A 27,262-nucleotide genomic window follows, 5' to 3' on the forward strand; every position below is an offset into this window, starting at 1 on the left:
CAATTGGAAACTTCATACTGTACAAGCAATGCAAAATAATCCTTTGAAAGCTCGCTCTCTCTCTCTCTCTTTCTGTGCTTCTAGCCTCAATGAGGTAAAATGCAAAAACAAAGGATCCTTAACAAAACTGTTTATACTAAACAGAAAACTAATTTTCTCAGGAGGACACAGAACAGGAGTCGGGGGATGACATTTGATGCCCCATCATGGGTGAGTTTAGCGAAACAGGTATTTATCACCACAGGATACTGTGAAAAAGGAAAGGATGTAGAGGTGATCTAAAGACAAAGACTTAGAACAAAGAACAAGCTAATCTTTACATAAAGATCGGCTATTCTTGACTGATTGCTTCAAATTCACTCAATGCAAATAAGATTTTGTTAACTAGCACATTCCCTAACTTGCTTTTCCCTACTTCTTTTCCACGGACCCCACAGGGCCAACACACTGAATAGTACAGTACAAGGAAGGGAGAGAGTACTTTTTATGATGTAGTCACTCTGTCTCTCTTTAAGGTACGTCTACACAAGGAAGAAGATGTGTTTTTTTTTTAAACATGACAGATAACATGTGATACCCAACACACTGTAAAAATCACATGTATGCAGCAGAGATGATTGGAAAATTGTATTTTTTCTCCCCAGGGAAAATATGTGATTTTTTTTTATCAAAAAATGAAAACCAAAGATTTTTGAGCCAAAAACACTTTGCTTTTTCCAACCAAAAACGTTGATAATCTGAGGAAAGCAGATACTCCCCATGAAAAATTTTGTTTAAATCAACAACCCAAATTTCTGTTGAAAAATAGTTTTGATGGAAAATCTTTGACCAGCTCTACTGGAAAGGGTAAGTTACAGTTGTATCTTGATTTAACTGGTTGAGGTGCAACCCAACTAAATCGAGGTAAAGCTACAACTTGTCCTATCTGCACTAGAATTATACAAAAAGAAGAACAGGAGTACTTGTGGCACCTTAGAGACTAACAAATTTATTAGAGCATAAGCTTTCGTGGACTACAGCCCACTTCTTCGGATGCATATATGCTTATGCTCTAATAAATTTGTTAGTCTCTAAGGTGCCACAAGTACTCCTGTTCTTCTTTTTGCGGATACAGACTAACACGGCTGCTACTCTGAAACCTAGAATTATACAGTTTTATATATCACATTAAAAAAGCACATATTTTCCCTTGCACAGAAAAGGCCTTTTCGGGTCCTAGGTCATAATAGGATCACAGAGCAGGAATATTTAAGCTGAATATGAATATATATTTCACTCAGAATCAGGAAGAACTAGATGATCTAATGACTCTTTTTCCATCTGTAGTTTAGATGATTCTATATTTTAACCTTCCCTCCACCCCCATCTTCATCTATAGAATCTTTCCTCAAGATTCTAATGCCATAGAACAAGAGGTAATATAGGTGTGCAGAGGTCTTCTGAAGATGCATAGCCATTACCTGGCTTGTCAAAAGAGGTTCCTTACTGGGTAAGGAATTAATCTACTCCTAATTCTTGCACATTCATTGAAAGGTCATTTCCTACAATAGATTACTGAAAGCTACATAAAAAGTTTGTAAAACAGCCTTATTCATTTTTTGCATATGGTCAGCAGAACTGTTACACCTATATCCATTCCTAAAATGGATACTCACGTATACAACTAGGAAGTCTCAGTAGGATACAGTAGTGTACATTTTGGAAATTCTTCATGATATGTAATACGCAGTCTGCAATTCCATTGCTGCTCAACACAAATCCATGAGGAAAAGGAAAGCATTGTATGCAAATTAGTTACTATTAGCCCTGAACACTTGAACTATACATAAGTGGCTTATGTTATAGCAGATGATTTGAAGAAAAACAAACTTTAGATGGTTCTACTTTGAGCAAGTTGAAGTCAATTAAGTTACTCAGGAATTGGAGTAAATGAAAGTAGTGTCTCATTTGGTCTGAATTGGGCCCAGTGACTTTATTAGATATGTACCATTTTCAGATATGGAACATACTGTAACAAAAGGAAATAAACAGATGTAAGATGTATAACGTGCATAATTTGACCTCCACCATTGGGGAAGCTATTAGCAGTTCTGTCAGAGTTTACTGCCATAGAATAATGGGCATTTTGGACTTGGCAATACTGGCCTTTTTAGTAAGCAGATTACTATAAAACACAAATTGAAGATTTAAAAAAAACAAGCAAAAACCAAAGCTAATGAAATCAGGAAATCCATAAGCAAAACATGAAAGGTTTTATAGACCATCTACTTTATCTAGGCTGTATAATACAGAAAATGTTATGTAACCGGTTTCCTCTTATTATATATAAGATTAGCAGATCCTCTGGATAACAAAGACCTGTATCATTCAAAAATTTCAAGAAATATTTATTATAAAGATAAGTGATTAATATGCCTATACTGAACTGGAAGGGAATACACCATTCTCAATATCACTATTCCAATCACGATATGGTCCATTATAAAGGAATATGTGAAAACTGTCATCATATATTCAAAACACTTCCTTGAGACTCATTCATGGAAAGTTTCACAACATTTTATGCAGGACTGTAAAAAGAATAATTTCTTGAAGAGACATAAAAAAATCAAAAAAGGATGGATTCCCCAGCAACACCATGTGATTTTGACATACAATCATACACTCTGTCGTTACTCTCTCACTTTTGCCTTCCTTCTCATTCTATGCAAGTCTCCTCTTGCCTCCTTATTATTCTACTCCTGTGCCTCTTGTTCTTCTAAGACCACTGTGCCTTATATCCCAAAACCCCTTGTAGTTAGTAAAAACTAACACTAACAGTTGTTGAGCCCCTTTAATACCTTTGCTACTAAAATGAAAATTGAATAGCTTGCACTCTGATAATCACTGAAAATATTTTTATGATAAAATAATTCCTTACCTGAAATACTTGCTTCTTTTCCCCAAAACCATTTGTAACTCTGTTGTGGAAACCCCTAAATTGTCCTGTAGCAATTCCCTTTACAGTCAATAGAATGATTATCATCGCCTGCTCTTCTGGAAAGAAGCCTCACAAATCCCTTTGCTTAGCAGGAAAAGCTCCTCCTGTTTTTACTTCATCCCACTCCTCCTTTAAATCATTAGTTAATGAAGAACAATTTCATACAGTCTGGACTCTTATCATGTCTGCCCTACCAAGTTGTGTTATATATGTGTTCATTACACCTCTTTACAATATCTTTATTTTAGCAACTTTTTCCTGCAATATTTCTGATCTAGATTATTAAGAGCTCCCCAAAGTGGTTTTCTTGCATGTTTATCTACGTCAGTGTTTCTCAAACTTGGGACGCTGCTTGTGTAGGGAAAGCCCATGGCGGGCCGGACCGTTTTGTTTACCTGCCGCGTCCGCAGGTCCAGCCAATCGTGGCTCCTGCTGGCCGCAGTTTGCCACTCCAGGCCAATGGGGGCTGCAGAAAGCTGCGGCCAGCACATCCCTAGTCCCGCACCGCTTCCCGTAGCCCCATTGGCCTGGAGCAGTGAACCGTGGCCAGTGGGAGCCACGATCGGCCGGACCTGCGGATGAGGTAAACAAACCAGCCCAGCCCGCCATGAGCTTTCCTACACAAGCAGCATCCCAAGTTTGGGAAACACTGATCTATGTAATAATCAACCTATAAAAAAGAGTTCCATATAGACTTTCCACATAAAGAAAGGGTTTCAGAGACTCCTACTGCAATTATAGGCTCCAATTCAGAAAACCACTTCCATACATGCTTATTCGCATCCCACTTCAGTAGAGCTTAAGTCCTATTGAAGTCAAGAGGATTTAGGCACATGCTTAAAGTTAAACATGTGCTTAAGTCCACTTCCTGAAAAAAGGTGCTTTCCTAAATCAGGTTTCCTCAAGAAATGGTGTGTCTGTCCTGTTCTTTGGGGACAAGTGTCTACACCTCAAAAGCCATATCACAGTTCATGCCACTGTACATTTAAAAAAAAAGTAAGAAAGAAAACTGAGGCCAAGGCTTGCATGGGAATGGAAACTGAGCTCTCTTCTCATCCTCCCAGAACAGCACATTAGCCGGATGCCAGATGGAAATTTACTTTGCTCCTGCATACGCTCTACTTAGTCTGAAGACAGAATATTTCAGTTTTCAGGGTAGGGTTGCTACCTGTCTTGCCTTTATTCACTGACCATTCTACAAGTTCATGACAGCCTATAACAAGGATTCAATAATTACCAGCCTTTGCCAGACCAGAGATTTATTATTACATACAATGTTAATAACAATGTCGTCACTACAGACATATGTCTTTATACTATATGACACGTGATAAAATATAACACCACTATATAGCAAATAATAAAACATAAGGTAAAATGCATTAAGTCAAATCTTTCATTGAACAAAGTGCCACGTCCTCTCAAAGAAGAAAGGAAAGATGAATTAATAGTCTTTGAATTATCATCCAGAGTAATAAAATATTTTCCAGATTTAAATTACCTCCCTTGAGCATAAGGATAATCATATGCTTTATTACTGACACATTTTTCGGTAAACAGTAGAAACAACTCACATGCTATGAGATATAGTCATTGAAAAGAGTACTTACAATAAAAATAGTATGCAGATGATATAGCCTACATTTTACTGACAGATAAAAATCTTCTTTATCTTTTAATGAAGGTTGCTAGTTAACACTGAAATTGAAAAATAAACATGCTAAGGAAAGTCACAGTTAAAAAAACCTAAACATTTAAATGTACTGAAATGGTTTACAGAGAAGATACATAAATATTCAGATATCTTCACCAACCGCTTAAAGAAATACACACACAATAAAATATCCCACTGCGGATTCCAAGAACAACCTTAACTCTGCCAACTATACACCTGCTCACCCTCAAACTACAGTAACATGGCTTTGGGTCTGAAGGTGTATGCCTGTAGCCCAGTGCACCTGTTATGGCCCTTGGCTCCTTTAAAAGTAGGAGCCATAATTGCAGGTCACATGCTTGCTCATAGGCCCATGTCCTACAAGAAACAGAATACAGGGCTTCCTGCCTCTTAGGCAGGGGAAGGCCATGGGAGGGACTCTCCTCTTCAATCAGGCAGAAAGCCCAAGAAGGACACCTACAGGGAGCAGAAGCCAGCTGTGGAGGGCTGTAAGAACCATGAAGCCCCAGAGACAAGGATTAAGACAAGTCAGGGGCAGTGTTTTGGGTTACTTTGTTTTGAATCATTATTAATAAATGAAATCCCTGAAAAGAGAACTGGAGCTGTGCTATTGCTTGGAGTGAAATTTCACCTTCCTCCGCTGCTGGATCAGCCCACCAGGTTCCAAGTCTGGAAACCCTTGCAGAACCTAAATTACATATAGGGCTTGAAAAATTAACAAATATCTAACTAGGCAGAGGTATATATGAAAGTCAAGAGATGCTCTACCAGTGATGTCCATGAATCGCAGTAAGAAACGCAGCCCCAGGCACACCACAGCACCTGGGAAGAAAGGCTGAGTGCTGGAGTTTATGCCAGGATGCCATCCTGCATGCAGCAGGCCTTTATTTTTAAAAATCTGACTCCTGGACGTCCACTTGGGACTTGGCTAGTGTCAGCCAATTTTCCTGGTTTCAGATATTGTAGTGATTGCTGGTAGTATAAAACCTTAAGACAGACATCTCTAAATCTGAAGTTCTCCTTTGTAGCACTAAAGCTGTTGAAAGATCAGAAACTTGGTTTCTTTCTCCCCTATCCAGAACTTTGTGGTTTCTGCCAGGGGTAGGGTCTCTATGAATACATCTACACTGCAATAAAAAGACCACTGTCTTAGAACCTGGGTCAATTGACTCAGACTTGTGGATCTCAGGTTGCAGGGCTAAAAATTGCAGCGTAGACATTCAGGCTCACGCTGGAGCCTAGGCTCTTAGACCCACCCCCATCACGGGGTTTCAGACTTCATGCTCCAGCCTGAGCCCAAACAGCTACACTGACATTCTTAGCCCCACAGCCCAAGTCCCCTGAGCCCAAGTGAGTTGACCTGGGCCAGCCTCAGCCATACCATAACTCTATTATTGCAGTGTAGATGTACCCTATTTCTCTGCTTCTCCCACCACTCCTAGCTGCTGTGAGATGGAATAAGTCTCCACTACCTTACTGTTTTCCTACAACCTCCATTTTGTGGATCTTCCTTCCCTGTGATTAACTCCAAAGCCTGCCATTGCTCAGTTATCCCAACAAGCAACAGCGGCATGAAACTGACTTGACTCTTGTCTCAAACAATCTTGCCCACAGGATAATGAACAGCAACAATGTAAGTGACTGGTCTCTAATTACTTTCATTATGTTGCTGCTTGGCAAAGCTATGAACAGCAGCAGAGGCACTAGAGCTATTTGTCAGCAGATTCTGGAGGTCAACACTGCACTGAATCACATTCACACAATATTTGGAAGGGTAGCTTTGCAAATATGAAAGCTCATATTTGTGGGGAATAGGTTAGATCCCCACACTCATCAGTAAAAGCTTCCTATTCATCAGCGAGTAGATTTTCAAATCCTGATAATATAGACCTTGAATGGGAGCTAAACACCCTCCAAACCACCACTTACCACTCTTACAGTTCACTGCCTATTATTATTAGAGACACAAATATTTTGCCTCTCACCTTCCATATACAGATCACCACCTTAACCCTCCTCCACCCAAAACTTCCCACTTCACATCATGCTCTCCTTCACTATTACTACTATAAGGCTCAAAACTCTCTACACACCATCCGCCCTCTAAACACATATTGTCAATCTCATTATCTTTCCTTCTTATCCTCCCAGTACAGGCCAAAGATCCTACACTCCAGATGGACAATGTATCCACGTTTACCCAGGCCTTTGCACATGCATACAGTGTAGACCACACAATACCCCACCTAGACTAGTCCATTATTTAAGGCTTCTCTATACTTAGAAATAACTTTCTGAGTGGAATAGCTATTTTGGTAAGTTTCCAAGTCTAATCAAACCCTTATTTACAAAGGAAGAGAGAGAGAAGTCAATATATCTGAAGAATATTATGATTTTCAGTTGAGGTCAATCATTACACATTTTTCAAAATTAACGAACAGAACATTTGTTGTGAAGCATCTAGGGTTGCCCGCTTTCATCCTTCTTCACCAGGTTATTCCACCCACCATCGCTGGTATCTATAGATGTTTGATGTAACAGTTGGTTCTGCTATGAGAGGGTAGTCTTTAAAGGGCTTTATGCAGAAAGGTAATTAAAGGGGATGACACATGGACAGTACCCTGGAAGTAAAAATTACATAGAAAGTTTGAAGGACATGATAACTAATTGTGTGTATAATTTCACATCAACTGGTTGTCTACTTCTAGAGAAAAGACAGAGTTTATGTCCCATTTTATGCCTATTGCAACTATGAAGTCCTACCGAGCACCTCCATAATACACAAAAGGGGCCAACACCTTAAATACTCACCTTGACTATTACAATTATAAATTCCAATAGTCAATGGGATTATTCACATGGGTAAAGTTACTTACTTACAAGTAGACAGAGCCTGTGCATTGGTTTTCAAGGAGATTTATCTAGATGGAAAGTTTGAATGAGTGATAACTAAGCTATTTTTTTAACCTACAGGAACTCAAAGAAACATTATGTAATGGCCAAGATCCTGACAACTCTTGTTCCAAGTGAGCTGTCCTGCAGGATTAGACTCTAAATCAAAAACAGTCTGACCCGTTTCTCCTGCCCCCCAGACTTTTCAGAAAAACTCTCCTTTGCCTTTAGGAGAAAACAGGCAGTTTTCAGGTCCAAACAGATACAGAAGGAGCTAAAAATAGGGCTTACAGTGGAAACTGGTTGCTCCATAAGACTCTCTTCTACAAAGAGAAATGGGAAGATATATCTAACAGTTACCAAGGAAACAGCAAAGTTAAGTCCTGTGTACGCTATTAAGTGGTTTAATAACCAGAAAATAAGAGCGAAAAAGTAACTCCACATAAAACTGATTTATTGCAAAGCACAGCATTAACTCAGTCCAATATCTGAACTTCATAGTCCTTATATCAAATGAAGCTGGATTTGAGCTTTGAAACCTGTCATTCAGTTGCAGAAAGAACTTTGGTTTGCCTGAAGAGAAAGCGTAATATGCTGGAGAGGTTTGTCCGGGTAATGGCAATAGGTATGCTGTTAGTCAACTACAGGTCAGAGTTAGGGAAGAAAGAGTTATTTGAAGTTAAACTGACTCTTAAAATGTAGAAGAATCATTCCTAGTTTATTGATTTAATGATACTGTCTTCTGTGCAACATCCTTAACAGAGCCACTCTAGCTAGAGCAGACTAGGCAGTTGCCTAGGGCGGCAGATTTCTGCGAGTGTAAAGTTACCCAGGTTCCCTCCATTGGTGGTGGCAGGAGATGACCTGGGGAGGGGGTGATTACCAGCCGGGGCTCTGAGGAGCATGAAGTGGCCACCTGCCAGGCTGCCAAGGAAGCGCTCCCGCCTCATCCTCAGCTGCTCCCCATCCCCATTGCGGGTGAGATCACAGCCACAGCTCAGACACAGCTCAGGGCTGCTGCTGGCGAATGCTGTCAGGGCATTGGCCACAAGTGCCGCAACCCGCCTGGCTCCATGTCTGCACCCAGCTTGCACCTGCTGCTCCGCGTCTGGTCCCTACAGGCCCTGCTGCCCAGGCAGCCGCTGGCTCCTGCCCCAGTTGGGGCCACTGCTTCACCACCACCATGTCCAGGCTCTGACGGTGCTGTCATCCCGCAATTTATGAGCCCAACAGTGAGGAGCTCATCTGGAAAGGTGCCGTCAGGGGCAGACTAGGGAGTGTGTGGGTTGCTGGGGACCAGGTGGGCTGGGATGTGGACTGGGATAGGCTGGGGTGTGGGGGGCTAGGCCAGGGACTGGCAGTGCAGGGGCCAACGTGCAGGGCCAGGTTGCAGAGAACCCCACTCCTTCCAGTGGGAAGGAGTCCACTGTGCAAGTGGGATCAGCACCTCCAGCCTGGGTGGCTTCGTTTCGGGGGAGGGAGGGGTTATGCTGTCCCTTAACTAGAGCCTTTTGGGGTGGGAGCTGCCCCCTGCTGGTGCCCAGGTCCCACTGTGGTTGAGCTGAGTGGCTCGCTGTTCAGGGGTGCTAAACTGGGGTTCCCTCCTCTCTTGAGCCTTAGGCAGCTGGTGCCAATCCACTCACGAAGGGCCACTGGGAAGGGCAGCCCCATCTGGGGGTATCACTCTGAAGCCCCAAGCTGGGGTCTGCCCTGTGAGCCTCTGCCCCGGAGTTGGGGGTTGCAGCAGCTGGGGAGATGCTGGGGACTCTGCCACAAATTCCTGAGCATGTTGGGGGTGCACACTGAAGTTTTGCCTAGGTTGGCAGATTGTCTTGAGCTACGTCTGATCCTTAACCACTGCCTGCTCTGTCCATTTGATTTGAACTCAAGTGTGACATTTACTGCAAGAAAGGGTTTGTTAACCCCGGGTCCTGAACAAAGAAGCTAAATAATTAAATATATCTTGAAACAAAAATCAGATGCCATATTACTCCTTAGGATCTTGTCTATACTAAATAAAATTTTCCCTAAAATGTTCCACAATTGTTACCACTGATGCAGTTCCCCCAGTGGTAGTAAGAGTGGGAGTGGTGGTGTAGACCAGGTTCAGGAGACTGTCAGTGTTTTAACCATCATGTCAGGTAAACTTGTTCTGAGCAAAGTTAGACAGCCATGTAGTTCGAATAGTAGCGGTTGTTCTATACTAGCACTCCCTTAAGTAGATTTTTGATCATGGTAGCAACAGTGGTAAATTTTAGGGCAAAAGGCTTGAGTAAACACAAATTATAACATCACACAACTTCAGTCCACCCAGTGCTTGCTATAAAAATCATTTTATAGAGTTTTATAGAACAATCATTTTGACAAGTACTGTACGTGTATGCCACAGAAATAACATATATGCTTCATTTCTACAACAAGCCCTCCCCTCCTCCAATGGCATTCCACTTCAGAAATGGCAAAGGCCAGTGCTAACCACTAAACCATGAGAATTCAAAACACTCATAGCTACTCTGATGCAAAGCTAAATCCTTTAGGAAGATTATCTGCACCAAAATCAGGAAAATCCTGCAACTACAGCACTTTTATACTCCATCTTTGAGAAATAATTTGGTTTCCCATAACTCTTTCCTCAGTAATACTTACTATACATTATTTTTAACCATGGGGAAAATGTTTTCAGTGGGGGGGGGGATTCAAATTGTGCATGTGTCTCTGTAGCCTTGGGCCTAACGACTATCTAGAGACAGTTCCTTCCACACCTAGAGGCCAGCATTCTGTTGACAGTGAGAGAAAAATTCTTTGGAAGGAAAAATATTTAAATCAGACACCAGCTCAAGCAACCAGATGTGTGCACCTGACAAGAAAGGGCTAAAAAAAAGACCACATTCACTTACTCCCTGGGGTTTATGTGTGATGGTACAAGGCAGCAATTCCAATCTGATTATGATTTCACAGCGTCTCTTTAAAAATCACCTCTATTGTGTCTGAGATTTTGTAGAGCGTGAAAGTGGTTCGCACTAAACTGAGCACCATACTTCACAGCACAAAAGTCAATAAGTCTTAAATAGATTGCGTTTGGTTTGGGGAGGTTGTCAATCACGGTGTGTATTTTGAAAATGCTGCTCTGCTATCTGTCCAACCTATCCGAAGTTCCACGTCAACCCCCACAGGGGTAAGTAACTGTTGCCTACAGCTACTTCCCCGGCTAGAGCACCCTCACAGCTGTTTGCAACCTGAAAGGAAACTAAAGGCAGAGCGCCGGCTTCACATTTTCAAACAGTTTGAACCACTGATCGCCCATTAACAACAACAATTTTTCATCACAGCCCAAGACTCAGAACCCCACCAGCTTTATCTTCGCAGCAGCCTTGGGACACTTTTTTTTTTTTTTTACACGATCCCGCAGCAGGTGCCAGGGGGAAAACGCCATAAGCCATCCCCAGCCAAACCCCAGGACCTCAGCCCCAGTGTCAGGTAAGCGGAATGCTGCAGCAGCTCTGGCGGCGGGGTTTGCTAAAGCCCCCTGGCATGGTCTTTCCGACCCCCCACCCCTCGGGGGTCAGCAGCCAGGGGCCGGCACTGCAGCGGGGCGCGCACAAGGGGGGCTGGCTGCTAATGGAAAGGGAGCAGCAACCTACCCCGAGAGCTTTGCAATCTTCACAAAGCTGAACACATCCATCCATGCAGGCAGCGAGCTGTGCCCTCCGCTTGCTCACTCCAGCGGCAGCAGCCCCATGGTGGGGAGGAGGTGGTGCCCGAGTCTCCAGCAGCAGCAGCCCTTGCGGAGGAAGGCGCTGGCGGCAGAAGCTGCTACCCCCCTCCGGCCGGGAGCTGGGCGTGCAGCATCTCGGAGCAGCAGCAGCATTGAACTGCGGGCAGCCCCCGCCCGGGGAAACTCAGAGGCTGAATAGCTGGGGAGGAGACGCTTCAGCTCAGGCCCCCGCCGCTCTGTGCGCCCAAGCGGCGGGAGGCGGCAGCGCTCGGGAGCCCGCTAATGCTTGCGGTACCCCCCAGAGCAAGGAGCTGGGGGAGGGGGAGCCTCTCTGCCAGGGTCTCCCCCGCCTGGGGGTGGGCGCAGCCGGAGAGGGCGGCAGCAGGAGAAGCAAGCGCCGCACGCTGGTTCCCTCCGCAGCCGGCGGCTGCCTGCTCCCCACCCCACCGCGAGCTGCCTGGAGCTGGCCCGTGCAACAGAGCCTCCCACAACGCAGCCTGGGGGAGACAGCGGGAGCCCGCGTGCGGTGCAGGCACCGGGGAGGGAGGAGAGATGATGGAGAACACACACCCCCAGGCTGGGGAGGGGGCACTTGCTCCTTGGGGCGGGGGTGGGGGAGAGGCGCACTTGTGCTATACACTGTAAGAGAAAGGCACCCTCTTGAAGGGGCCCATTCCATGAGGTGGGGCAGGGGGAAGAGGAGGAGCCCAGCTCAGAATCCACCTGGCAGGCAGGAGAGAGGTGGGGGGGGATCCTACCCCCCCTATACAAAACATCTGCCTCCCCAAAGGACTCCTGCTCACCAGTCACCCCTCTCCCACAGTACTGACCTTTCTCCCTTTGTGGTAGGGGAGGGACCTGGTGGCCTTCTTGGCCATCACATGAATCACTAAGCATAGACCACATGCTGAACTTGGACTGTTGACCCAATCTGGTCTAGGAAATTGTAAGTATGGAGAGAGGTAAATAGTGGTGTTCCCCAGGAGTCTGTACTGGGACCAGTGCTGTTCAACATATTCATAAATGATATGGAAAAAGTGGTAAACAGTGAGGTGGCAAAATTTGCAGACGATACAAAATTACTAAAAGTAGTTAAGTCCCAAGAAGACTGCGAAGAGTCACAAATGGATCTCACAGAACTCGGTGACTGGGCAACAAAATGACAGATGAAATTCAATGTTGATAAATGCAAAGTAATGCACATTGGAAAACATAATCCCAACTATATATATAAAATCAGGGGGTCTAAATTAGCTGTTACCACTCACGAAAGAGATCTTGGAGTCATTGTGGATAGTTCTCTGAAAACAACCACTCAATGTGCAGTGGCAGTCAATAATGCTAGCAGAATGTTGGAAATCATTAAGAAAGGGATAGATAATAAGACAAAATATCATACTGCCTCTATATAAAGCCATGGTACGCCCACATCTTGAATACTGCATGCAGATGTGGTCACCCCATCTCAAAAAAGATATATTGGAATTGGAAAAGTTACAGAAAAGGGCAAGAAAAATTATTAAGGGTATGTAACAGCTTCCATATGAGCAGAGATTAATAAGATTGGGACTTTGCAGCTTGGAAAAGAGACGACTAAGGAGGGATATGATTGAGGAATATAAAATCATAGAGAAGTGTGGAGAAAGTAAATAAGGAAGTGTTATTTACTCCTTTTCATAACACAAAAACTAGAGGTCACCAAATGAAATTAATAGGCAGCAGGTTTTAAACAAACAAAAGGAAGTATTTCTTCACACAACACACAGTCAACCTATGGAACTCTTTGCCAGAGGATGTTGTGAAGGTCAAGACTATAACAGGGTTAAAAAAAGAACTAGATAAATTCATGGAGGATAGGTCCATCAATGACTATTAGCCTCTGTTTGCCAGAGACTGGGAGTGGGCAGCAGGGGATGGATAACATGGTGATTGCCTGTTCTGTTCATTTCATCTGGGGCACCTGGCATTGGCTGCTGTCAGAAGACAGGATACTGAGCTAGATGGACATTTGGTCTGACCCAGTATGTCCATTCTTATGTTCTTAAGTATGCTCAGGAGCATGGCCCTCCCATTCTCATGCTAGGAGGGAGAGGGAGTACACATGGGCAGTAATCAGTTGCTCACACTGCTGTGATATGATTTTTGCATCAGCCACACAAATGACAGTTTAAGAAAAGAGGTCACACTGGTTAAGATAAAACATTGCAAAGCAGTTTCATGGGGATTTAGTTTAAATTAAGAGCATTCCCTGTTAAAGCATTTGGGAAATGGGACAACTGATTCTTGTGTTATAGCATACCAGAAGCCCACATAGAAGAGACACAGCCTTGATCCCTAGTCCAGCAAGTGGCTTCCAACAAATGTAAGGGTCCAACCTCTCAGAGCCATTTGCAGGATCAAGGCCTTGGCTTCTAGTGAGGGAGCAGAAGAGGAAACTGGGAAAATTCACCCACAAATGTACATAAAGGCATGCTTCCTGGAATTTCCCACCATGGGAATGTATTTTCTCCTCCTCTGTATTTTTCTCTGCTTCACAATTTCAGTTGCTAAATAAACTGATATGCTCTTTACCCCACAGAGTCCGAGTCTTTTTGGGCAGCTTTCCCTCAACCCCCACACTAACCAGGAATTTCACAAGTGACAACAGAGCACAATAGGTAGACTCTAAAAGCCAGAAAAAAAACAAGGCACCATTTTTTATATTAACTTTTACTGGTACTAGTACAAAAAAGAACAGGCAGTACGAACACTCTGCGTGACTCAGGTTTCAAACTATTCTTTTAAAACAGAAACAAAGAATGATTGATGGTCTGTTTACATTGTGAGAACACTGAACAACTGGCACAAAATCACTTGCTGATCTACCATACGTGTGCGTGATAGCTGCACATTTTAAAATGTGTAATGAAGTATTTTATGCTAAGCATATCAAAACATTTATTGCTTTCCTACATGCTACTTACATTCATTTAGAATTATACCAAACTTTAAGTAATTGAAGAATCTGTGCGTGCCAGTCACACTACTCTATTGATTGGCAAATGTTACAAAGATAATGCAATTTCAGCTGGTTAGAAACCAGTTTTTAAAGGTATTATTTATATAACCTCAAAGCAGGCTAGGCAAACAGTAAGGAGCAAGGTATTACAAACAAAGGCCCAGATCTTGCAAGGCTTAAGTATGTGCTAAACTTTACACACTATGAGTCCCAAATAGTCCTAATGAAGCTGATGGAACTACTCACAGTATGTAAAGTTAAGCACATGCATACATTTTTTTCAGGATCAGAGCCAAATTATCAAATGACTATTTTACAATTTGAAGCCTAACACAAAGGTGGCTTTACAGCATAGTGGTGAGGGCCAAAGAGAACCATGAACCAGGCAGACTTGGGGATGAAGAACCAGACACTGAAATGCCCTGGTGTCTCATGATCTGCTTGTGAGGAACCAAGATGTAGATGCTACAGGGGAGATGGCAGATTAACAAACTGGTCAGGATGAGAATAATCATCTGATAAGAAGCCATCTACACCAGTTATGCAGCTTCTTATTGTTACAAGTATTGATGGAGACTGATTTTTCAGGCATATGGCCAGGAAAGCTATTTCAATAGCCCTAATTGATATGCTATATGCTTTTATAGATTCAAAGGAGGGTGAAAGTGTTCACCCTGGCTCCTCCTTTCCCTTTTTTTGCAGCCCAAGTGGCAGCTGTCAAGTCCTTGCCTCACTCACCCCATTTGGTTTCCCCATGTGTCCCCATGGTTGTCTTCCCCAGACCTGCTACACAGACCACTATTATTGGTTAGATTGAAATTCCCAGATCAGCGTGCACTGTGAGTGGCTGAGTCGCACCACATGGCTGGACTAAAATGGCAGATAAGTGTGGGGTGAGAGGAAACGACAATGTAAAAAGTATCAAATTAAAACAATTGTATTGCAAGGAATTTCATATTAGGCACTCTGGCCAAAGAATTTTATTTACTTAACATTTTATCACTGGTCCACGTGCCAGCCACAGGCACCTAAGTAACATGCTGCTCTTGTGTAATTGCAATCACATTTCATTCCAGCTTTTTCTTTTAATTAATGCATGAAAAATAGTCATCGACAGATTATGCTACAGCAAAGTGACACAAACCATAAGAGTCTGGGGAATAATTACACTACATAGCCCACCTATTGTCAGATACAGATACTCTTTTGAAAATCTCATAGAGATACCAATTAATCCAAAAACCTCTCCAAAAAAAGAATCCATGTCTTCCAATCACACTTTGTGGAAAATGTGTTCTCCCTTTTACTCATGCAGATTTACATGAATAGAACTGGTACTCTGAAATCATCCATGCAAATAACTAGTGCAAACTTATCAGACTTTCCCCTCTCTTCCTCAAATATTGCCTTTCTCTTGCTGTCTCTGTCTGCAAAGAAATGTCTAAAGCTTGTCTTTGACTGCAATGAATAACATTTGTTAGTCCAGTTACACTAACCACACACAGCTTTCTTTCTCTCCCTCACCATTTCACTAGTGCTATTCTGGCAATAATCTGATCTTTCTACCCAATTGCATTATTGTGGGTGGATCCTAATTAAATAGCCTTGCTATCTCTGGTCCAAGGTGAAAGTGCGTTGGAAGAAATTACTGGAATTTGAAAATGAATTCAAAATGTTATCTCATTCCTTAGTATTCTGAATGGATGGATGGGATATTGTTACGGTTATTAACCATCATCTTTTTCTTTTCTAATGTAGTGATTACTGCAGCAGTACAAGTGTCCCAGACCAGGTGGGGAGACAAACGTGGAACAACTGACATAGCTGAGGTCAAGCAAAATCATGGAATCCCTATTCTAGACATACGCAGAGCCATGAACAAGGAATCAGACCATGTGTTCTTGTCTGAAATGCACAAAATGAGGGCCATGTTTTAGCTCTGTGTTACTAGGGAGTGGGTCAAGGGGGCTGAAAAGGAGACTGGGGCTCCAGAGTCAGTGCATAAGTACAAAGCTTCTGCATGTATGGACTTGGCCTCCTGTAATGCCTCTGGAATCTATGAGGATTGAGGGTGAAACTACATCTCAGTCAGAGGGAAGCAGGACAGACTTCACCTACCCAGTGAAACAAGGCAGGAGAAACTTTGGAAGAAAGTGATCCATCATATAGAGAGAGCAAACAATGGCTCAGTATGTGGTGTGACAGTATTTTAACAAGAATTTAACAATTCATACAATGAGAACCCGCTGATGCATGTCACCAGTTCCCTAAGTTATAAATTCTTGTGCCAGACAGGATGAATTCATTCCAAATTATGAGTTACAGTACAACAGGCAGGGTTACTTTACTGCAACCCTAAGGAAAGGCTCAGAGCACAGAGTTTCCACAAGTTAAACTTACCAATGCTCTCAGTACTGTCGTTGAACCTTCTCCTTGAGTATCCTGTCCATTGACAGTTATGGAACTTGATTGACTTACACACAAAGGGGAATGTAAAACCCTACCAAAATCACAAAGTGTCATTTTTTGGTAATGGTTTGTAAACTAATTTCATTTTAGAACATTTTGCATTTGCATCTACATCTACAATATAAATCCCAGCAGTCATTTCTCAGAGCTGAATCTGCATATAATTATACATACCAGTTCCAGCCACAGAAGCAGCATGAACGCAGAGAGTACACTACAATAGATGTAGTTTGGGCTGTTTAATAGAAGTCATCCATGTAGCTTATTCATTAATATTAGATGTTCTGCGTATGGTGTTATCATTTACAGGCTGTAGTCACCAAAATATGACAAGATTGAACTCACACATACACACCTGATATTTTAGTCATTTGCGGTAAAGGTTTATGTAAATATTGCATGAGAACCAACAACCAAAAGTAGCATAGTATACATAATACTTATGTAACATAAATAATCAGCCAAAGACAAAATTTCTAATTGTTTAGGAAGTTGACATCACTTATTGGCTGCATTTCCCTCTGTATTTTAATTCATATAACAGAATAGCAAATATGGGCCTTTTAAGGATATTTTATTGCCGTGTGCTACTTTTTTAAAGACAAGTTGTTTATATAATAATTTTAACCATGACACTGTGTACCAATGTTTTATATTATTCAACAGTGAAATGTCCTATATCTGGCTTTTAAAAACCCTAATTTCAGAGACTATATCTGTGTCCTTGTGTTAGATATATTTCTAAAGAGAAGAGACTCAACAGTTCAACCTCCTTATAAAGCATGTTGTTGTAACAGAGACAGCAATTAATAATGCTTCTGCACCCTGACTTAAGAGTAGATTTTCTTTGAATAATACTACCTCTTCATAACATCTACATTGCACTGGTTCCAGGGATGCTGTTGTGAAGGTGCAGTGTAATTATCTTTAGAAATGAGCTTTTTTATTTGTTGCTATCAAAATACTTTTGCGTGTGTTTTTTCTTTTAAGGCACACTGAGCCTAAGTTAGAAACACAGAGCGGTAGTACTACATGAGTTGGGCTGCGAAGGAGACTAGGTGCAAGTTATATCAACAAAATGGACCATTATGTTCATTATTCTATCTACATAATGAATACAACTTGGTCCCGGACAATTTATTTTAAGTTAGGAGAATTCCTGCCCCATTGCAAAGATACTATTTGAAACCTCTTGAAGGGGCTGTGATCCAAGCTACCATCAATTTCCATTGTAAGTAACTTTTAAGTCTCACTTCCATATTTTTTCAGCAGATGAGTTGAAAACTATCTTAAAGGTGAACTACACTTTTTTTTAAGTAAATTGTCTGAAATTCTAAATCATTAAAGGAAAACATGCATAGTCTGTAAAAATTATGAAAAGAGATTTTTAAAATTGAAATGCAGGGGGGGCTTAAAGGTTCTGTGCTTCTCCTACAATAGGTGATGATATCACTAATATAAAGGATCGTATGGTGATTGTGTATTTAGATAAGAGAGGTATTTAAAACCAATGAACCAATATGATATTGCTGCATGGATGGCAATCTCAAAATGGCAGTGAAGGATACAATTTCATCAGAAGAATCTGGTTCTTACCAAGTTCACAGGCAGTGATGGTTGATCATGATAGTATATGAACTCATCAATAATTATCTAACACTTCTTATATTTCAACCCTTTATATTCATTTTAGTCAGCCTTGAATTTTTAGAGTTGACTGTGCACGTGTTTGAGAATCCACTTGTTTATCCTTCTCAAAATACATATAACTCTCTGAAATGTTATGACAGTTAGAGATTTCCTCCATGTCCATGTATATACAATCATAGAATCATAGGACTGGAATGAACCTCGAGAAGTCATCTAGCCCAGTCCCCTGCACTCATGGGAGGACTAAGTATTATCTAGACCATTCCTGACATGTATTTGTCTTCTAACCTGCTCTTAAAAATCTCCAATGATGGAGATTCCATAACCTCCCTAGGTCTCCAGTGCTTAGCCACAATGACAGGAAGTTTTTCCTAATGTCCAACCTAACCCTCCCATGCTGCAATTTAAGCCCATTGCTTCTTGTCCTATCCTCTGAGGGTAAGAAGAACAATTCTTCTCCCTCCTTCTTGTAACAACCTTTTATGTACTGCCATCATGTCCCCTCTCAGTCTTCTCTTTTCCAGACTAAAGAAACCCATTTTTTTCAATCTTCCCTCATAGGTCATATTTTCTAGACCTTTAATCATTTTTGTTGCTCTTCTCTGGACTTTCTTCAATTTGTTCACATCTTTCCTGAAATGTGGTGCCCAGAACTGGACACAATACTTCAGTTGAGGCCTAATCAGCCTGGAGTAGAGTGGAAGAATTACTTCTCGTGTCTTGCTTACAACACTCCTGCTAATACATTCTAGAATGATGTTAGCTTTTTTTGTAACACTGTTGACTCATATTTAGTTTATGGTCCCCTATGACTCCCAGACCCCTTTCTGCAGTACTCCTTCCTAGGCAGTCATTTCCCATTTTGTATGTGTGCAACTGATTGTTCCTTCCTAAATGGAGTACTTTGCATTTGTTCTTATTGAATTTCATCCGATTTACTTCAGACCATGTCTCCAGTTTATCCAGATCATTCTGAATTTTAATCCTCTCCTCCAAAGCACGTGCAACTCCTCCCAACTTGGTATCATCCACAAACTTTATAAGTGTATTCTCTATGCCAGTGTAGTGTATTAAATTGCTTCCCGTAGGAATGTGCTACTTATGGTGTACTATTTATGGTTGCCAGTCCTGGTGCTCAGTAAGTAGCACATTCCTACGGGAAGCAATTTAATACACTACACCCGGCTGCTCTCGCAGCTGTACTGCATGGCAAGAGCTTGGAGCCCTGCCACCCAGAGCGCTGGCGGCATGGTGAGCTGGGGCTCGGGGCTAGCCTCCCCGACGAGGAGATCAAGGGCCAGGCAGGATGGTCCCATGGGCCAGATGTGGCGCACGGGCTGCAGTTTGCCCACCTCTGTTCTAGATGTTTGCAAATTGATTGCTTAATTATTTGCTCCATTCTTTCAAGTTAAGCTGACTGGTCTGTAATTACCTGGGTGGTCCTTATATCCCTTTTTTATAGATTGGCACTATATTTGCCCTTTTCCAGTGTTCTGGAATCTCTCCTGTCTTCCATGACTTTTCAGAGATAATTACTAATGGCTCAGATACCTCCTCAATCAGCTCCTTTAATATTCTAGGATTCATTTCATCAGGCCCTGGTGACTTGAAGACATCGAATTTGCCTAAGTAATTTTTAACTTGTTCTTTTCCTATTTTAGCCTCTGATCCTACCTCATTTTCACTGGCATTCACTATGTTAGACATCCAATCACCACCACTTTCTTGATGAAACAAAGAAGTCATATAAGCACCTGTACCATTTCCACATTGTCTGTTATTATCCCCTGCGCCCCTGCCCCTCACTAAGTTATGGGCCTACCCTGTCCTTGGAGAAGAAATTGACCAATGTTGTCAAGAAATTCCTTCACCCTCCTTGAAGCTAAACACCAGCTAGTACACATGTCTTTTTAAATACTACATCTCGAACAGAATTTTTAAACAGGCATGAGTTGGTCTTTGGCCCCTGCAAACTCTTAAACACTAACAAGAAATGATGTTTCAGGTCTGCCACATAATCTAAGAGATTTCAAATTGGGTGCAGAATTGAGCAAGCATCGATAACCTAGTATTTTTTTCTTGGTAGTTATGAAACTAAGAAATCCAGAGAGGGATATGTTCATACATTTTAATTTTACTCTGGTTGATGAACAGCCTAAAAACATGCAGTATTATATTGCCCAATGTAAGCAGGCACTCTAATAAGTGCAATAATTTTGCTGAAGCCAGAGTTTCATAATTAGATGCAATACAAGCTGGTTGATTAAAAGAAATGGTGCGCAGAAGACATAGGTTACTGTTATGAACTGAAAATTTCATAAGCTGTATGAGTCTTACATTTAAAAAAAAAAGGTCACAGGTTGGAGCAGACAGACAGATGAGATGGAGATAATGAGCAGGAACTCAGTCACAAAGTATGATAAAATCTTGCAATAAATAAGGTACTGTGGTGCTAAGCAGTGATGTTTACAAAGAAATGGCAAGGAAGTATAAGAAATCTATGATGCATTTGTTCTTTTTAATATAAGATGATCTTCTACTTAAGGTAGAATTACCTTTTTCTATAGTGGATATGTATGAAATATTAACAGCACACAATAGAGAGAGGTGGAACAAAGAATGATTATTAGAGCCAATAGCTCTCTTAGTGGCAAAGGCCTTGATTCAGGAAAGCAGCTAGCACGTAAACATCTGCAAAGCTACTTCATTATCCATGTTCAAATCCCTCCTGAAAACTCTCCTTTGATGCGATGCCTACAAAAGGCTTGACAAGAGTTAGGCTGCTGTTCAGGAGTGTTGGAACAATTTTTATAGTGGGGGTGCTCAGAGCCATTGAACCAAACTGTAAACCCTGTTTATGATGGAATCCACTTCAAGGCAAAGGGTGCTGCAGCGTCCCTAGTTCCAGCACCTATGCTGCTGTTGTGCTGTGACCACTGCCTATCACCAATATCGTCCCCTAGTACTCCCCTGTCTGGACCCAGGTGTTGTCTCTTGTCTTAGTGTAAGTTCCTTGGGGCACAGATAGTCTTTGGTTCTGTGTGCAGTGCCTGGCATAATGTGGTCCTTGTCCATGATTAAGGCTCCTAGGCACTCCAGTAATATAAATGAATAGGGCTGTCAAGCAATTAAAAAAATTAATCGTGATTAATAATGCAGTTAAATAATAATAGAATACCATTTATTTAAATATTTTGGTTGTTTTCTACATTTTCAAATATATTGATTTCAATTGCAACACAGAATACAAAGTGTACAATATAGTTATTTTTATTACAAATATTTGCACTGTAAAAAACAAAAGAAATAATACTTTTCAGTTCACCTAATACAAATACTGTAGAGCAATCTCTTTATCATGAAAGTTGAACTTACAAATGTAGAATTATGTACAAAAAAATAACTGCACTCAAAAATAAAACAATGTAAAACTTTAGAGCCTAGAAAGTCTATGCAGTCCTACTTTTTGTTCAGTCACTTGCTCAGACAAACAAGTGTGTTTACATTTGTGGGAGATAATGCTACCCGCTTCTTGTTTACAATGTCACCTGAAAGTGAGAACAGGTGTTCACATGGCACTGTTGTAGTCGGCGTAGCAAGATATTTACATGCCAGATGTGGTAAAGATTCATATGTTCCTTCATGCTTCAACCACCATTCTAGAGGACGTGTCCATGCTGATGACAGCTTCTGTTTGATAACAATCCAAAGCAGTGCAGACTAATGCATGTTCATTTTCATCATCTGAGTCAGATGCCACCAGCAGAAGGTTGATTTTTATTTTTTATTTTTTTGGTGGTTCGGGTTCTGTAGTTTCCACATCCGAGAGTTGATCTTTTAAGACATCAGAAAGCATGTTTCACGCCCCTTCCCAATCAGATTTTGGAAGGCACTTCAGATTCTTAAATCTTGGATCAAGTGCTATAGCTATCTTTAGAAATCTCACACTGGTACCTTCTTGCATTTTTTGTCAAACCTCCAGTGAAAGTGTTCTTAAAAACGAACAATATATGCTGGGTCATCATCTGAGACTGCTATAACACAAAATATATGGCAGAATGCAGGTAAAACACAGAGCAGGAGACATACAATTCTCCCCCAGGAGTTCAGTCACAAATTTAATTAATGCATCAGCATGGAAGTATGTCCTTTGGAATGGTGGCCGAAGCATGAAGGGGTGTACGAATGTTTAGCATATCTGGCACGTAAATACCTTGCAATGCTGGCTACACAAGTGCCATGTGAATGCCTGTTCTCACTTTCAGGTGATTTTGTAAATAAATGTAAATAAGAAGTGGGCAGCATTATCTCCCACAAATGTAAATAAACTTGTTTGTCTGAGTAATTGACTGAGCAAGAAGTAGGACTGAGTGAACTTTCTAGGCTCTAAAGTTTTACATTGTTTTATTTTTTAGTCACAATGAGAGAAAAAGGGAAGGATGCAATAATAGGCAGGACTCCATATATTCTGCTTGAAAAACGACAGATCATGGAACCTGATCCTATGGTTTCTTCAGCACAATTGTGTGGCAGCCTGGAAGTTCTGTGGCAGCATCACAACTTTTTTTTTTTTTACTAATTAAGTATGAAAAAGAATAATACCATCGGTACATCATTGTCTTCTTTATTTTAGTATTTAATTCCTGTTGTTTTACTATGGCCCTCCATTTTCATTGTGCTTCAGATTCTTGCATTGCCAATGTCTAACCACACTATAAATGTTGTCCAGTCGGGAAGCTAGACATATTGGCAAATGACTAAAGGTTTAGTTGGAGTTTTTGGCCCACAGAAAGGCCTGGGAAGGGACTCAGGATTGTGGAACAGGCACAGTGGGTCGATGTTTCTTTTAAAATGGTCAAATCTAAGGAGAGATTTTAAAATGAAAATGAAAATGAAAAGGGATATTCTAATTTGGATGAGGAGACCATTCAAGGGGACAGAAGACAAGGGAGATATACCAGTAACTGGAAAAAGGTGGGTTGTTTATTACTAATTTTAAAAATCTCCAGGAATATTCAGTACTGTTTATTCCCTACCAGCATAATACCACACATTTAGCTGTGGCTTGTAAATTCTTTAACTTGTCAATCTAACAAACACTGTATGTTCTTTCATTTTCACTGTCATAATAGGGCACTACCGTGGTAAACAAGAAATGCTGTAAGCTTTTTGCTCTTTGTAGGGATATATGTCAGGTCTGAGGCGAGGGAGTAAGGAATGGATAAGGATTTCATGATAAAGAACAAAAATAACTATCAATGACCCAAGGTAAAAAATATGTTCATGCATACACACACACTCTCACACACACAGGTTTTCCAAAATTAATTAAAAATCTCACAGCCATTGTTTTCAAACCTAAGTGCCTAAAGCTAGGCTCCTCAATCCGTATTTAGGCACTTAAATAGAAGTGACCAGAGTCTCAGAAGTGTTAAGCACCCACAAATTCCACTTATGTTGAAAGAAACTGCTGGGTGTTCAGCAACTTTTGAAAAAAAGTCAGGCCACTTCTATTAAGATGCCTAAATATGGATTTAAGAATCTAACTTTAGGAACCTATGTTTGAAAATTTTGGCTCACATCTCTAAGGATAATGCAAGTCATTTTTTTATCCACTAAAAATGCCATTCTTGTTCTCAATAGCCGGATTAATAAATCTCTAAACATGAATTATATATGAGTTCTCACAAAGATTGATAGTTATTTTTAGCTTGGGAAAGTAATATTGTGCTTCAGGTGCTATTCTTGCCCATGTAACAATCAGAAGAGTCAGTTCTGTGAATCAGGGTCCAGTTTTGGCTTGAACAGTGTGTATAAATGGTGTGCATATGCAATGTGTTATAGTGCCTGCATTAAGAATGTTGTTTCTTCCAGGTATAAGACTGGACTACAAATCTCAATGAGGGAATAAATACAGTAAGGTAGTTACTTGTTCAGCATACTGAGTAATACGATAAGGAGTCTTCAGCGGATTTCAGCTCGAGGCATTTCTGATTATTCAAGTGACCACTGGTAAGATGCACTGGGGATTTTAATTTCAATTGGGATAATGCAATGCTTCTAGAAGAGAAATAAAGCACTATAATGTGGAACAAAAAAGCAGATGGAACATTGCACCCACGGGGTGTATGGAAAGACTGATGGGAGCCCAAAACCACAAATGGAAATCCAGGCGAACACAATCTTCTTGGAAAAAGTATTCACAATTCTAGTGAATCCATTGCAACTGACACTGAAATACTCCAAAACCTGAGTCCAAATCTGAAAATATTTCTTTACCTTATTACACCACTGTAATGGTTTGGGATAGATGGTGTAACATCAACCACTGAGGCCATGAGAAAACAAGCATTCTAGGACCCATCAGCAGATACCTTATAGACAAGGATCCAAAAACCTGCAGATTAAGGCATTGATTATCATATGGCTTTGTTCATTTTTTTTTACCAGAATCTGTTTGCCTAGCTCATTAGGCAGACTGACAAGAGTATGTCACATCTGTTTGCCACACTTTGCTTTGGCTGCAAAATCAAATCTGGGTAAAATTCAGGGACCTAAATTGTCCAGATCCCAGGACTCAGAGATGCTTCATTCCCATACCTTTTGCAGTACTCTTGGGTAGCACACATGGGAATCAGCTGTAGGGAGCACTTGGAGGCAGGTCCTTCAATTCTCTCCCACGAGATATCACACTACATGAATTTAGTGTGGCCACTTTAGGCCTGATCCTGCATGATAATCCACACATGTGGACAGTTACACCCATATGGAGGCCTAAATGGAGTCGATGAGGTGCTCCAAAGCATAAGGATCAATCTGTACTGATCAGTTCACAGGGTTGGCACCTTTCAGAGAACAATGTAAGATCACTCTCTTTAGGCTTTCTACTGAAGACAGGCTTTTAGAAAGCACTGACTTTTAATCATCTGCCAGCTCTCTCTTCTTTTCAGACTAGCAATTTATATGCTATGTGGGGGTTGTTGGGGACACTGTTACTTGCTTCTAATCTAAATGTTGTGAAGTGCGCCCAGATCTTCTATTGATAGGTATCTTATACATTTATGTAAAAATAAAAACAATTAAACAGTGGTTATATTTCTTGAAAGAACAGTAACACTTAATAGGCCTTAAATGGATATCACCCTATCAGCCAGAAGGAAAACCATTTTTGTTTCCAAAACTGGTGGAGAAAGATTCTTATCAATACACAAGTGTTTGCTGACTGCACTGTGTCTGGCACATTCCAATGGTTAAAAGAGAGAAGGTTTTCAGTAGGGTCCAAGAGGTCAGTACTTGGCTCTGGCAGTCTGGCCTTGGCTACACTTGCGAGTTACAGTGCTGTAAAGCCACCCACAGCACTATAACTCACTCCCCGTCCACACTGGCAGGGCACTTACAGCGCTGTATCTCCCTGGGTACACCGCTGCAGGTACTCCACCTCCCCGAGAAGCATAAGAGATACAGCGGAGTGGCTACAACTCACGGGTGTGAGTGTAAACGCTTGCAGCGCTGTACTAATCACCTTGTCAAGTGGCCAATCCTCTCCGTTGTTGTGACCGGCTGCAGGAATGCGGAAGTGCCGGTTTCAAAGCTCGTACCACAGAGAAAAAGCAAACAGTTTGCTGTTTGCTTTGAGTGAGTGAATGAATGAGCAGGTGGCCGGGAGTTCGGAACTTGCAAAATAAAGTGCTGACACGCTCCAAAAAGCACTCTCCCCCCACCACTCCCTGTCACACTCCACCTCACCCCACCCCACCCCATTTTGAAAAGCACGTTGCAGCCACGTAAATGCTGGGTTAGCTGCCCATAATGCACCGCTCCCAACACATTGCAAATGTTGCAAGTGTGGCCACGCCACTGCTCTGGCAGCTGTCAGTGTGGACAGACTGCAGCACTTTCCCTACTCAGCTGTATGAAGACAGGTTTACCTCACAGCGCTGTACAGCTGCAAGTGTAGCCAAGGCCTGTGAGCATTGGTACTTTCAGTTCACTTCTAGTTTTCAAAAATGACTGAGGTTCAGGGCTCTTTCACGTTTATCAGCCAAAATATATCATTGAAGCTGCCAAGAAGGTCACTGCTACTTGCACTAGAGAATATGGTTCTAAATGAGATTTTTTCTCTTTTCCCGCAGAAGGGCAAAGGGTAAGGGAAAAGGGAGCTATTCTCTTATATTCCCTTACAGTGAATGGAATACATTACAGAGACTGTGGGTTTGAATCAACCCCAAGAGTACAGTATAGATGGTTATAAGATGGTATAAATGTCTTCTTCACTTTCTGTACAGAGACTAGTACAGTTATCTGTATGTGTACTATACCAGCAATGTGCTGTTATTTTTTTCAGGGTTAGTCTTTCAAAGTTACGTATGTGCATATAGTTGTACTTTCCTAACTTATGTGAGCAGACCCCTAAATTATACACATCCTTTGGGTATTTGTTCATATATTTGTCCATTACCTAATTAAATGGCTAATGAGAAAATCCAAGGTTATACTACAGCATAACCTAGATGACGAAGCAAAACAAAACAAAGCAATTCATAAAAATGAGCTAGAAAAGGTTGGATCTCAGTGCCTTGTGAGTGATACCCTTATGACATGGCCAAGTATTTTAATATCTTCAGATTGCTACTGAATTGCCTACTTTATTTAATGCAAGATACTGGAAATGGAAGTCACATGCTGCTGGGCCAATGGAGTTTTAAAAGAATCCAACCAAAACTCAAAATGGTAAGCCAAATAAGTGGTTATTGTGCTAGTTGATGCTGAGCACTACTGAAAGTCTGACCACTCCACTTAGGTGCCAAACTAATTGAGCCAGGAATTAGTAAAGAACCCATCAAATCAAAATAACCCCTAACCATGAGAGTACAAAATGGGGAC

At 41.4% G+C, this 27,262-nt stretch overlaps 1 protein-coding gene across 1 annotated transcript in view; it reads right to left on the minus strand.

The window, feature by feature from the left end:
- Positions 1-11,724, minus strand: part of FRMPD4 (FERM and PDZ domain containing 4) — a 448,829-nt gene extending 437,105 nt beyond the window's left edge. Inside the window, exon 1 of the mRNA XM_034772197.1 lies at positions 11,189-11,724. Coding sequence (XP_034628088.1) covers positions 11,189-11,229 — 41 coding nt within the window. The 5' untranslated portion in view covers positions 11,230-11,724. The remainder of the gene's footprint in view (positions 1-11,188) is intronic.
- Between the last annotated feature and the right edge of the window lie 15,538 nt (positions 11,725-27,262).

The sequence above is a fragment of the Trachemys scripta genome, chromosome 1, assembly GCF_013100865.1.
Source record: "Trachemys scripta elegans isolate TJP31775 chromosome 1, CAS_Tse_1.0, whole genome shotgun sequence".
NCBI lineage: Eukaryota > Metazoa > Chordata > Testudines > Emydidae > Trachemys > Trachemys scripta.